Raw genomic sequence first — 15028 nt, forward strand, 5'->3', positions numbered from 1 at the left:
ACAATTTGGCTCTGTCTATGGGAACTCGAGAGAAATTTCTTGAAAAAGACCGGATGTCAAACACTTCTGCAACAACAATGGTGCTACCTCTAACCTGCACTATGTGGGTATGTCTCACATGGGGTGTCTCACCATCTTTAAGACCCACCTCCTACTACAACTCGCCTAAGAGCATCTCCAGCAATAATATGTATTTTAGTTACTCAAAATTCATATTTTTGTATTTTAGCTACTAATTTTTCAATACAAACTCCAACAGATTATCTATTCAACTATCTACTTCTTTTAAATATTATTTTTAACACCATTTTTATTGTTTTTAACCCGCAACTTTTCTTCTCTCTCTGAAACCAGACTCCAACAGATTTACCTTTTCTTCGTATAGTTTGTAACTTTGTTGGGTTTTTGGATTTATGTGGTGAAGGGACTGACTATGGATGATTTTGTTGGGGGGTTTCGCTTTCGATTTTGGGAGCACCAAAGAGAAATGCCAGAAAGAATGGAAGACGAAAGATTGTGAATTAGATAAACGAAGGTTCGGACGACCTTTGTCGGGAACTCTCAAGGAATAGAGACAGAAATCGCATAAGCATGAACCCTAGTGTTGCTATAGTATGCAAATTGGTTGATCTCTAGAAGGATATGCCCAATCATATTTGGTTGGGTATGGGAAAGTTTGGGTGCTTGCAACAAATCATTTAAGAGAATCGTTATGTTGAATGGGTGTTCTGTTTGTGGGATGAGGCGAAAATGAGGAAGGAGAGTGAGGACAGCAACGCCATTGTTGTGTGGGCAGGGGAGAGAGAGAGAGAGAGAGAGAGAGAGGGGGGGGGGGGGGAGAAGGAGAGCAAGTCTATGTAGATGGAGCTCTCGATTTGGCAATGAATGGTGAGAAACAAACGTGGCAAATGGCGTTGTCTTCTTGAGAAAGTGATGGAAAAGAAGGGAAACAAAGGAGAGGGAAGGAGCATCGAGGGAGAGAGAGAGAGAAGGTGTAACGCCCCGTGAAAATCAATTAACTGGTAATTGACTCCATGGTTCGTCTCCCAGCCTACATCCCTTACTGAACAAGACTTAGGGATCTTAACTTCTCCTATATGAGAGAATACAGCGAAAGACTTTTAAACTACAGGAATAGAAAGCAATAACCATAAGCCAAAAGCACAATCACCAGAGTAAAGATAAATCATCATAACATAAATAGATCTCCTGAATGTACTGGTCGAAGACCAGCTATCAAAATAAACATATTACAGACTCAAAAAATAATTGTCTTGCAATAAAGTAATAAGATCAACGCCTAATTTTAAATAATGCCAAAGAGATGACAATTTCTATCATATCCACCCATGTGATTCATCCATCATCCCACATGGATTTTAGCCAAACTGGATCTAAATCTTCAAAAATGACTCTAATCAAATCCTGAGCAATCACCCAAGTCCAGTCTGTAGGCATCATCTTCTAAGCTAGCTAAACCATGCAATTTGTACATCATAGGAGAAATAAAAGGGAGGTAAGTAGGACTTAGTGAGAGTTAATGCACATAATACCCATACCACTTTAGTAATGAACTCTGTTTGGTAAATAATGCAACAATTTAGGTATGACAGTCCATGGATGCAATAAAGATATAATACATGTTATAATCATGAGTAATAGTAAATAGTTCAACAGTATGGTTTACCCGAGATATTATCTTTTCTAAGCAGGGTTGGAACTATCCCGAGGGACCTGTAATACAATGCCTGTGCCCCGACCATTGTACGCTATTGTCCATAACACTAGCAGCCCGACCGAATCTGACCTCGGGTGGCCCATGCTACTAATGATGTACATCTTTAGTAGCATGGTAAATCTGACCTAAGGTCACTACAGAAGGCGAGGGAGAAAAACCAGCCCGACCGAATCTGACCTAGGGTCACTACAGAAGACGAGGGAGAAAAATTAAACAATAAAAAGTAATAATTGCAAAAATAATAAAATAATCATCTAGTGTGCTACAGTGAATAGCAAAATTGTGTTATTCACTATAGCAAAATGTCTGCTTTAACTACTTTGGAGTTAAACTGTTGGAAAAAAAAAAAAAAAAAAAAAAAAAAAAGCTCAAAATAGCTAAATGTAGCTATTATGAGCCATATAAGCTGGCATTTCACTAGAACTCCCTCTTGAAGATGATGACAATGATGTACTAGAATTTGTTGGAGATGGAGAAGGTATAGTGGGTTCTTCGTTTCTTGACTCTTCTTCTTCTTCAAGAAAAGGAAAGAATTCATATTTTTCTTCTTCTTGAATGCTCAAATCCCAAAAGTCTTCTTCATCAAACTCCACATCTCTAATAATGACAATTTTACCGGAATTTGGATTCTAAAGCTTGTAGCCTTTAGAACTTGAGTCATAGCCTATGAAAATGTACATTTTGCTTTTATCATCAAGCTTGGACCTCTCTTGATCCGGTATGTATGTATAGCCAATGCTTCCAAAAACTCGCAAATGAGAAACACTGGACTTTCTTCCGCTATATGCTTCTTGTGGTGTTTTGTTCCATAGGCATCTTATAGGACAACAATTTGATATATATACAGCACAATCAATAGCTTCCACCCAAAACTCTTTAGGCATTCTTTTTGTCTTCAACATGCTTCGAGCCATATTGAGAATTGTCTTATTCTTCCTTTCACCAACACCATTTTGTTGTAGTGATCTTGGAACCATTAAAGGATGACAAATTCCATTTGCTTCACAAAATTCTTTAAATTCATTAGATGTGAATTCGCTTCCTCTATCGGATCTCAAGGATTTAATACAATAGCCACTTTGTTTCTCCACAAAGGCTTTGAATTTTTTGAAAACCTGAAAAAATTGAGATTTTTCCTTTACAAAATAGACCCAAGTCTTTCGACTAAAATCATCAATGAAAAGAAGGAAATATCGATTTTTACCGAATGAAGATAGCTTAATTGGACCACAAACATCCGTACGAACAAGTTGAAGCGGCTCATTTGCTCTTGTAGTAGATTCTTTTGAAAAAAAATTCTGGAATTGTTTGCCAACAAGACATCCTTCACAAAGTTGATTTGGTTGATTAATAGAAGGCAAGTCATTCACCATCTTCTTTTGTGCCAACAATTTTAATCTTCCAAAATTTACATGCCCAAATCTCAAATGCCAAATCCAAGATGAATCTTTCAAGCAAGTCTTGAAACATTTAGCCACATCCGTTTGAATATTTAATAAAAACATTTTATTGCTTGTCATGGGAACTTTGGCTATTAAATTCTTCTTGTCCTTTTTTTTTTTTTTTTTTTGACATGTCCGCACAAAAGGGGAGGAGGGGGACTCAAACTAGTGACTTTTGTTTCATTAGATGTTGTCCAAGTCGATTGAGCTATCTCTTGGAGACAAATTTTTCTTGTCATCTCTTAGTAAAAGACTACGATTTTTCATATGAATTTCATAGTCTTTTTCCAAGAATTGTCCCAAGCTCAAAATATTACTTTTCATACATGGAACAAAATAAACATTTGTAATAAATTGATGTCCTCCATTTTTCAAGCGAATCAAGATTGTACCTTTCCCTTTTATTGGAACTTTAGACAAGTCTCTAAAAGTTATATTCCTGCTCACCGATTCATCAAGTTCCACAAACTTGTCTTTGTCTCCACACATATGGTTGCTTGCTGCGTTGTCAAGACACCATAATTTTTTTTTTTTTTTTTTTCTCCTCTACAAGCTAGCAACAAAGTGGGCTCCGCTTCTTCATTTTAAACATAATTGACTTTCTCTTCAACATTGTTAGAATGGCTTCTACACTCCCAAGCATAATGACCATATTTTTTGGCAATTATAGCATTTAGCTTGAGATTTATCACACCTTCTTCCATATTGCTTCCAATTATTTCTTTTTCACCGTTCTCTTGATGCTTGACCTTTCTCTTCGTAATAGTTCCAATTATGTGGACCTCTTCCTCTACCATGGCCACGACCACATCCTCGTCCTTGTCCTCTTTGACTCATTTCTTGCTCTTCTTCCTTCTTTTTGAAAAAGAGTTTTGTAGCTAGAACTTGCTCCAATGGCTCTTCCTTCTTCTTGTTGAGCCTTTCTTCATGGGCTTGAAGAGATCCCATGAGTCGATCAATACTTATGGTTTCTAAATCTTTTGACTCTTCAATAGCTACAATGATATAGTCAAATTTTTGTTGGAAGGAACGAAGGATCTTCTCAATGACTCAAACATCTTCCAATTTTTCTCCATATCTCTTTGTTTGATTTACTATGGCCAACACCCTTGAAAAATAATCCGCAATCGACTCAGATTCTTTCATTCCCAAAACTTCAAATTCACCTCTTAATTTTTGAAGGCGAACTTTCTTCACTTTATTAACTCCTTGATAAAAGAATCTCCCATGCTTGCTTGGAGGTGGTTGCATTCGCCAGTTTCTCGAACATTGCTTCATCCAAAAATTGATGAATAAGAGTGAGAGCTTGTTGATCCTTCTGTAGAAGTCTTTGAGAAGCCTCTCTTTGATTAGGACTCAAAGGAACTTCATCACTAGGCTCATCGTAGCCTTTTTTTACAATCTCCCGAGCATCTTGCAATCCAAACAATGCCTTCATGCGAATGCACCAATTATCAAAATTGTCTTAGGAAATGTGAGGAAATTTAAATGGGAATGTTGAATTGGCCATTTCTCTAGGATCTAGAAACTGTGGCTCTGATACCACTTTGTTGAAAATTGGAAATAACACTGAGTAAGAGAGAACACAAAATAGGAAGATGGCTATTCAACTCTATTCAACTTGATAGAATAACTTGCTTACATGGGTATTTATAGGATACAAATGACTCTTCTAACTTATTCACAATAACTCCATTCATTTACATCTCATATAACTCTCATGTAACTCATATGTAAAATAACTCTTGAAAAACTAAAAGACACAACATCTCCAACTCACTTAGTAACATATGAAAATATGAAATGAAAAGACTCAACTAAATATTATTAAAATCAAGTTTATTATTCAACATAATTAAATGCTATGGTATTTTTTTTATTATTATTTTTTTTTTAAAAGGAGAGTATATGGTTCCAAAAGAGAAAAATTGTGTAAATGATTATTTTCCATGTTCAAACTCAGCCAATTGTTCAAATGATTGGCATTCTAGTGGGTATTGTGTTTATCTCGGCCCCAGTCTGTTATCTTGGAGCTCTAGCAAGCAACACATTATCGTGCACACGCTTTAGCAAAATGGGCAGCTACCCACCTGGTGTTTGGTAGCATTCTCACAGGATCCCCCATTCTATCTTCCATCAGGATCAAGAATGGGAAAGATCCTCCTTTGTAACCTTTCCCTCTTTCTATTAGGAAAAAAAAAAAAAAAGGTCTAACATTGAGTCTGAGTATAAAACATTAGCAAACACCATTGCTGAATTAATTTGGTTTCCATCCTTTCTTAAGATGCTTGAGATTTTTCTATCTCAACCCTCAGTTCTCTGGTGCTACAGTATTTGAGCAACTTATCTCACCTTCCATCCTGCTTTTCATGCTTGAACCAAGCATATCGAGATCAAAAACCCATTTTTTTCAGGGTTAAGGTTGGAAGCTAAACCTTGGATGTTTGTTTTATTTCAAGCAAAGACCAAATTATAGATATACTCGCCAAGCCACTGATCTCCACCAGATTTCATTTCTTACATGACAAACTCAACATTCATATCTTACTGTTGGAATCCACTCTATCATCTTTTTAGGGAGAGAGACTCCACCTTTACTCTAGAGTAAGGTCTTTCTCCTCCTCCTTGTGAGGCCTCCCAGCTCCACCACCATCTATGCTCTCCAAGGGAGGAGAGATGGACATCTTCTCCTCTCTCCTCCCTTCTGTTGTACTGTTACAAACATTTTGTAATTAATGGTCATAACAATTGCTTCGAACATTTGTATGTTTGATATTAAAACTTTTTCATGAGTTTTACTGAAGAAAAACAAAACTCTACTTTAATTGGTTTAACGGTTTTGACCGTTGGGTCATTAAATTTGGTTTCACCGTTTGATTATTGTAAATTAATTTTCGGGAAAAATCCACTTTACCCCCTTGAAGTTTCAGGGGTTTTTCAATTTAAACCCCAAAGTTTAAAAAGTGGCAATGTACCCCCCCCCCCCCCCCCCAAAAAAAATGTTTCAAAAATTTTCAATTTAAACCTTCCGTTAATAATTTCCGTTAAATTGGACGGAAATCTCTAAAATTACATAATTACCCTTGGGCTTTTTTAAAAAAAATTTCTGTCCAATTTAACGGAAATTGTAATGGAAGGTTTAAATTGAAAATTTTTGAAACATTGGAGGGGTACATTGCCACTTTTTAAACTTTGGGGTTCAAATTGGAAAACCCCTAAAACTTCAGGGAGGTAAAGTGGATTTTCTCCTTAATTTTCTAATGTTCACATCATCTTTGAGGGACACACGAGCATTACTCTTTTGATTATTCATTCGAATTAAGAGAAAAAATTCAAAACATTTTGACCTTTGGTCATAAATTATCTTGAAGATTCTCTTCATTTACAAAAAGTAACACAAGGCATTCACAAGTTAAAAAGAAAAGGGAGTTTACCAAAGTGCACTAATATATATATTAGGAAGTTGCGTGTGAAGAAATTCAATTACACAAAGTTATATACTCCGAGATATATGAATCAATATTTAAGGACAACGCTCTTACATAGTTCTATAGTATTGTAAGATCTTTCCTTACTCTAATTTTATTCAATTGCATTCTATTTATTTTATTATTATTTTTCGGATTAATATGGTTTAGTATCAACAAGAATATTTTGCACCATCCAAAATTATGTCCAACACTTCCCACTCTTCCCTCCTCTCCTTTTTCTCCTTCCTTTCCACTGCACGGTTTTCCTTTCTCTCCTAGATAGCTTTCACTCCATTTAACACGACTATTGCTCTCCCTATTCCACGCCAAATTCCACCCGCGTTTTGCGCCACACCACACCACTCGAAATCCTCACCCCGCTCACATACAATGGCTAGTTCTCAGATCTAAAGGGATTTTTAGTTTTGGTCTTCTTTAGGTCCAATCTATCAACCTCATCTACAAGTTCAAACCTCAGACGTGCCTCACCACCATATTCCATGGCCTCTCTGCTACCCTCCCTTTCTCCATCTAGCAACCACACGCCCACAAGTGGATCTCACTCACCGATGTGTGACTACCACGTGACTCGCTCCCTCATTCTGATCCTTTGCCGCCATCTTCCACCGTAACTCCTGTTTTATGGTGCATTTGTCATTTTCTATATTTTACTTTATTATTCCGCTTTTTTTTTGTTCTTTTTTGCTTACTTGGATTATAGTTTCCATGTACTTTTGTGGTGTGATCTTGGGTTGGAGACTTTTTGTTCCGGAAACTAGTATGTTCTATCCTCTTCTTCGGATCCTGATGGAAATACAATGTCTCTCCTTTGACAACTTTCTCTTGGTGGTTGTTGGAGATTCCAAATCGGTTAGCTTCTTGCCGACGTCAAACACCATTTAGTGGTGCCATTTCGTAGTATGTTCACCAAGATCCAGAGGATTGGGTCATTGTTTGGCCGATTTTCTATTATTTGTTTCTATTTGCTGCATTGTATTTTTGTTTTTGGTTTGTTGTTGGGGAGCCCACCATTTTTCAGTTTTTCGATTCATTGTAACATTTTCCTTATTTGCTCACAAAAACAAAATTAATAATAATCTTATTGTTGTGTTTGAAAGGGTGTATTGAATCAGATAAAGATGATAGTCACAACAACCCACCAGATAAGAGAAATTCTGATAATGATCGACACCCATCCAAGCCATCTCCAAACAACACTTCATATAAGGTTAACTTGCTAAACAAGTGGCGTACGATGACATTTACCCATATTTTTCATGAAAAAAGAAAATAAGAAAAATGTCAAAATTAATATTGGAGTAACGCATTTGATTAAAATTTTACTCATTCTCAAAAAATTGAAATACAAAATGAAAGATTTGTCATGATTCTAGTTAATTGTTAATTATATTTAATTTTCTATTTTATATTAAGATTTTATTTGATTAGGACTTTATTTCTTTTCCTTATTAGGATTATGTTTATTTTCTCTACAAGTATTTCTCTTCTATATACATGTTAGTTTGAAATGTAAAACATAAATTGAATTGAATTATTATCAAATCAAAAAAGTTTTCTCAAATACTCCGCGAAGATTTTCGTTCTTCTAAGCTTGCAGGCAATAATTAATAGGATGTTTGAATTTGAAAATCTCAATTTCATGTGGTTATAATCTTATTTTTGAATTGGGGCTGGTTGATGTACATGTATAAGTACAGCAATACTGTTCTCGAAAATGCAATACGAAGGAAACCTTTCTCTCATGCATTTTTACAAACACCTTCTTTACATTTCCGTTTAGTCCCCATTCCTATAAGTGGTAGTTTTTCCATGAATGCAAAACATCCTTTCGCATAGTCGATCATTAGCTTTTTCTGCAACTTAGAGCTGATATTTTGAAAACACAATAAATTTCCATTGAGAATTCCGATTATCTTCCTTTTTGTCAAAGCAAATGATTACAACTAGCCAGCACATCCTCAAAGAGTTTCCGTTACTCTTCTGAAACTTTTTTTTTTTTTTTGGGTTCCTTTTTTTCCTTAAAATTTATCTTTTAACATATCCACATGCACTTGTATTTCCTCATGACGTACTGTCACTTATGATAGGTCACTATGATTTTAGCTCGTGTGTGGGTATATATATATATATATATATATATATATATATAGCTGAAACATACCGAGAAAGTAAACATGTGTACGTGTGCAGGGAATTCGGATCCTTTTCGGTTCAAAATAAACCGGTATCTACTTAATGGTTAGGATTTACAAGAAATCTTAAGACCACAAATATGAAACATGTCATGGTAATAAAAAAATAATTAAAATTAATAATAAGGTGATTGGCCACCCTATCTTGGCCATAGGGATGGCGGGCCACCCCTATTTTATCTAGGGGTGGCCAAATCACTGCCCAAGAGCTTTGGGGGTGGTTCGTCCACCTAGCCTCTAAGGGTCAAATGAAAAAAAAAAAAAAAAAAAACAAAAATGAAATTTGCCTTTGGGGTTGGTCGCACCACCCCCAAAGGCCATAAGAATGTCTTCGGCCACTCCAAACCGGCCTTTGGTGGTAACCGAACCACCTTATGGGTCTTGGGTCGGCCACCCCTAAAGGCAAATCCCTTTTTTAAAAAAATAAAAAATAAAAACAATTTGGCCCTTTTACCACCCCAAGGGCCATGAGATGGTTGAAGCCACCACAGTGTTTGCCTTCGGGGCTGGCTATACCACCCTAAAAGGCAAACATTGTGGTGGCTTCGACCATCCCTAGAGCAAAAATGAGGTGGCCAACCACCCCTTAAGGCAAAAATAATATATATAAAACTTTAAATAATAATTTATTAATTTTTTTATTACAAGGAGGGATATCCTATTTGACCTTAAGATTTCTTTTAAAAAATTCTAGTCTCGAATACTCTCTCGTCCATTTTGGACTTTGGACCAGGATCCGGATCCGGATCCGTGAGCGTGTGTTTCGTTAAACCAAAAAAGGGAAAGATGTCATATATTAGCTGAAACATACAGAGAAGTAACTGAAAGATGAATTACAACCGAATATAGGACCATGGAGATGGGCATCGGCCAGTCGTTGTATGTCAAACATTACCGGCCCGGTGTGTTTATTGCTTTTTCTACATCTCTCGGTGATACAATGGGGGAGCGAATTAAATGGTGTTTTTAGTTTGATCACTTTCTAATTGCACAAGCAATAATAACACCATAGAAACAAGTCTTATGGAGGAGGACAGTATCAGAAGAAACCCGGTTCTCATAGCGCTTGAACAACTCCTCAGAGAGGTAGGGACCGAGGTGGGTCTCTGCTATGGGCCTCAGGGTGGCACGGACAAGGTTTGCTTTGGCTCTCCCATAGGAAACCGGATCCTTGATCCACTCCTCATGCTTCTCCTCTGAATGCTCCACTATCTTCTGGTACTCTATCCTTTGTATCTCAAACCCACCACATCTCTTTATTCCCCTCTCAACCTCCTCCGTGCTTCTCATGTATACCGGAATATTGAACCCGTCTCTGGTCTCCTCGTCTATCAAACCCTTTCATTCATTTATTTATTTATTTATTTTTATTTTATTTTTTTTTGGGGGGAAGGAAAGAAAAAGAAGTGATCAATATCAAGATGTGAATATTAATTGGTGTTGGGTCTAACAGATTACAAATGGTGGTGTGCTTGTGATAACGAAGAATTGCGCGCTGTGAGAAAAAAATGCATAAAGGAAAGACAGAAACAAAGAAGAAAATGTGGAAAAAGGCAAAAAGTGATGATATGACGGGCATACGCTTTGCATTGAATATATGTGATGTAAATGAGAGGAGCCATATATAACATATAAATAAATTCGCCGATGATCGATCAGATACCTCATTTAATAGGACTTGCCAAGCCTGGTCCATGGAAGTTGTAAAAGGGTGCTTGGCTCTTGAGTCTGGATCCCCTAACTGATTCTCAGGTTGCTCGGATCGAGGCCTTCCTCCCATTACCATAAACAGCATTCCTCCTCGTACAATCTCTTCCTTCCGGCATCTTAAAAAGCTCTCCAAATCCTCTTCGGATTGCTTCGCATAGGCTTCAACTACCTCTCCCTTTGCTCCATCAATCCACGCTCTCCCTTTGTTCCAAGCTGGTGATTTGTTATCCAGCACTTCATCTGGTATCTGATTTATCGAATGAAAAAAGAATATATATATATATATATATATATATATATATATATATATATATATATAGTCAGTTTAATTATCACGTAGGTTTGGTTTATTTATATATAGTTCCAGATCGAGTCCTAGCTTGGTGCCAGTACTCAACACCATACAGCGAGATGTTAGATGAAGTATATGTATTTTCTGTCACAACCAACACGACACGAAGTAGAGGAAACTATTTTAGGACAATTTCGCGAGATATCAATGGAATAGTATATTGGGTCAGAGAGTCACCTTGGAGAGCCATTGTAAAGCACTTAAGCTAACCACGACATGAAGCTTTCTTTTAGGAAAGAGGCGACCATAGAATGATCCAGGCACACCGGCAGCAAAATATCGCCTTGTTTTGCCGTCGGATAACATGGCGGCAGGCAATGACCGGAATAAAGAGTTGAAATCATTTGAAGGGAGATCGGCGAAGAAGGCCTCAAACTCGGGCTCCAACCCACACTCTTGGATGTATCGGTGTCTTAGACTCTCAACAACCATGTCAATTGTGGCTAAGGTGTTGTACCCAGTTGCGCAACCCAAGTCAGCTATTCTTACAGAATCCATTTCCTCCTCTCTCCTAAAAAGTTTCAGAGATTGTATAGCCACTAAGAACAATGGCTTACATATGGTGATTGCAGATGCAGGAGCTTCTGAATTCTTTGCATAGCTGCCGTCATCATCTCCACCTTGCATACTAAGAAATCTATCAAGGCCTCCGGCCCATGTCTGCAAGCAGTACTTGTATTCGGGCTCTAAAGCCTCTCTATTGGTAGATATGGCAATTGATTCCTTCATCCTCTCTAATGAACAGACGAAGGAAAAATAAAAGAACAACTACTCCACTCAGGGCTTGAGTAAAAACCCACAAGCTTTATATATATATATACACCTATTTAAACCATACCATACGGGTTTATGGTTTTCTTAATTACCTAAAACCAACTCCAACTAGCACAAAAGGACTCTTAGACAATCACAACCAAGCAAACTCCTAAACAAACTCTGGCGTGCATGCCCTTTTTATCTTGGACATGGTTTTCTTTTCTTTTTTTTGTAACACGGTTTTCTTAATTACCTAAAACCAACTCCAACTAGCACAAAAGGACGACTCTTAAACAATCACAACCAAGCAAACTCTTAAACAAAATCGGGCGTGCATGCCCTTTTTATCTTGAACTTCTAACCGACCTAGCTAATCTGATGCATGCCTTGGTGTCCCAAGTGAACTTATTTGAGCAATGAAGGGAGATAGTTGAGGTCACAAAGGGTAAAGAGACTATACAGTAGGAGAGCTTTCAAGAGTCTTTTTGTTTCTTCGTACCCTAGACTTTATGATTATTACCTATGCTACTTTAAAGGGGACTGCATGTATTGAAATCATGAAAGCCAATCAAAATTCGCATTCTATTCTCCGAGCTTTAGATTTTTTATTTTATATATCCTTCTCCGTGGAACGAATAACGTTAACACCTACATCTTTCTCTAGTATTAGCATCGATCTATAAGCTTCCCAACATATGATAATGATATCATCCTAATTCTCACGCTCTTGCACGGGATGACGGGATGAGAGGTGGGGGCTTGTGAGATAAATCTGGAATGTTACAGGTGTTCTTTCTTCTTATTTTCTTGTTTTTATTGTTTTTGTTTTTGTTTATTTTACTTTATTTTTTGTTTGTGGGTAGCGTAGGATGTTTACTGCAGGCTTACAGCATATTGGGAACGAACTGTATGTATGTATTTACACCTTTTGGGGTTGTGGGACCCCATATTGGAAGAGCCGCCCCTTACTTCACTTTCAGAGTATCTGTCGTAAGTGACACCCCGATGGTCTCTTTGACTTGTCAGTCTCTCGATGTGTTACGTTTGGCTTAAGAAAACATGTAGCATTATATAAGTTTACATTAGAATTAGTTTTCGTAGAAGAATTATCAAAAGAGAGTGATAGGCTGATAGGTGTCAAAAGAGACATTCTGTTGCTTCTGTGGTGCAGTTTATCAACTCAAAAACATTCAACAAGATGCAAAAATTGGCCCTGTAAAGGGGGAGAAAAAAAATCCAAAATTTTATCTCTACATATTGTTTTTCCTCTTGGAATTTTACTGTACATCTTTTTTAAAAAATTCACACCAGTATCACTTGTCTAAAATTTTAAGTTGATAAAAAAAATAATAATTAATCACTTAAATATCACTTATTTTAAAATTTTAATTTTATAAAAAATTATAAATTTAATCATTTGAAATTTTACAATACATTTGCTTCTAGTTATGTCAAAAATGTGAAGTTGAGCAAAGAATTGAAGGGAATATATATATATATATATAGTTCTTGGTTGGATTGTATTGTTCCTATCAGTGTAAAGATGCCTACGTAGCAAGGACAATCATTATTCAAAGAAGTGGGATATCCTTGTTCAGAAGGCTGAACGAGAAAATTGGGTCCCCCGAGTATGGCTGTGTGAGAGAGAGAGAGAGAGAGAGAGAGAGAGAGAGAGAGGTGGTCCTAAATCCTTAAGAAGGAAAGAGACCTCACAGTCTATATATCTGAGGGACTGGCAAGTATACATCACAAAATAACTACGGGTACAAGTGAAAGGCAATAAAGTGGTCCACCTAAAGAGGTGGTTCTCTTTTTTTCTTCTTTCTTTTTTTAATAAATAAATAATAATCTTATCTGTTATAGTGGTCCAGCCAAATTAATGTAGGGCAGCCTTTATATTATATTATATGCATGTATTACTTGTACGTATGCGAACCCTTTGAGTTGCACATTAGTTAGGAGAGAAGAAATTTAATATAATAAAAATTATTGTAGTAAATATATATATTTTTTTCTGGGGAATTAAAGGGGGGGGGTGGGAAGGAGGGAGTGAGGATGCGCCGAGTGTCATTCCTGAGTTAATGTTTAAAATCCTGGGAAATGGGGGGTGGGAAGGAGGGAGTGAGGATGCGCCGAGTGTCATTCCTGAGTTAATGTTTAAAATCCTGGGAAATGAACTGAAGTAGGGACCGGTAGACCCCTACCTATCTTTTTTATGAAGAAAAGAAGGGTTTAGGGTTTACGAAGAAAAAGTGGTAGTACTAAATGGTAGGAGAGGAAGCTTTTTCAGTTGTTTCATTGATGGGACTCATGGGGACAAACAGTCTTCACACAGTCGGATTCAGAGAGGCCATACCTGTAGCATCAGAACCCCACAGACTGCTAGCTGACTGCTGACTGTTGAATGAAATCCAACCATTGAGTTTCACGGATCGGGTTACATGCGGTTCAGTTTCACAGGGAAGAATTACCATTTATCAATCTCCATCATTCAACTGGGACTGTCTGTCAGACAATCCCTTTGAATAGAATAGTTGCCATCAACATGGCTGTGACCCATCTGGAATATATACATGATACAACCAACCCCTACCCCGCACCCCCTCCCAAAATATTTTTTAAAAAAATTTTTAAAAAATAGTCCCTCAAGGATTTTCTTCCAGCAGGAAGATTGAAAATTATGTGCCTTACTTATTTTGGCTCATCCGTTTCTTATTTTTATCAAAAATAAATAAGTAAAATATTAAAAAAATTATCAGTATTGAATTATGCGTCTCAAATACAAAATATATATATATTTTTTTTGCATTTGTAAACATCGCTACATGTTGCAATTGTGAACACTACTACATGTAACCTGTTCACACATTCATTTCATTAATATATTATTTCTTTCTCTACATCTCTTTTTTTTCAAAATTTTCTCCTTGTTAAATCATTATTTGTCTCAAAAGCTTAAATTGATAAAAAAAAGTAAATTTAGTCACTTAATCATTAATTTAATACTCTTCATCATGTGTGTGCTCAAGAAAGCTTTGATATTATTCTATTATGCTACCTTATATGTTCTAAGGTTTAGACTAAGATTCATTGCCCACTTCTTTTTCTCTCTCTATAAATAGAGAGCTATGTAAACATATCAAAACATAGAAGATAATTCAATGTAGTTCTTATATTCTTCTGCTCTCTCTCTACTCCCGCTCTCAATATATTCAACAATATATTTAACATGGTATCAAAGCCACTTTCTTATAGCCTTCAACGTCATTGATGTTTTTCGATGTTCTCTCCGGCGATCTCACCATCCCAATCTCCCGCTAACTTGTCAATCTCTTCTATGCCTTCAT

At 36.7% G+C, this 15028-nt stretch overlaps 1 protein-coding gene across 1 annotated transcript; it reads right to left on the reverse strand.

The window, feature by feature from the left end:
• Positions 1 to 9831: 9831 nt before the first annotated feature.
• LOC132163666 (gibberellic acid methyltransferase 2-like) lies at positions 9832 to 11654 on the reverse strand. Its single transcript, XM_059574034.2, has 3 exons — positions 11103 to 11654; positions 10527 to 10820; positions 9832 to 10201 (listed from the first exon to the last, which is right to left on the reverse strand). The coding sequence occupies exons 1-3, from the start codon at positions 11652 to 11654 to the stop codon at positions 9839 to 9841; spliced, it is 1209 nt and encodes a 402-aa protein (XP_059430017.1). The 3' UTR covers positions 9832 to 9838.
• Between the last annotated feature and the right edge of the window lie 3374 nt (positions 11655 to 15028).

The sequence above is a fragment of the Corylus avellana genome, chromosome 8 (genome assembly GCF_965113065.1).
Source record: "Corylus avellana chromosome 8, dhCorAvel1.hap1.2, whole genome shotgun sequence".
In the NCBI taxonomy this organism is placed as follows: Eukaryota; Viridiplantae; Streptophyta; class Magnoliopsida; order Fagales; family Betulaceae; genus Corylus; species Corylus avellana.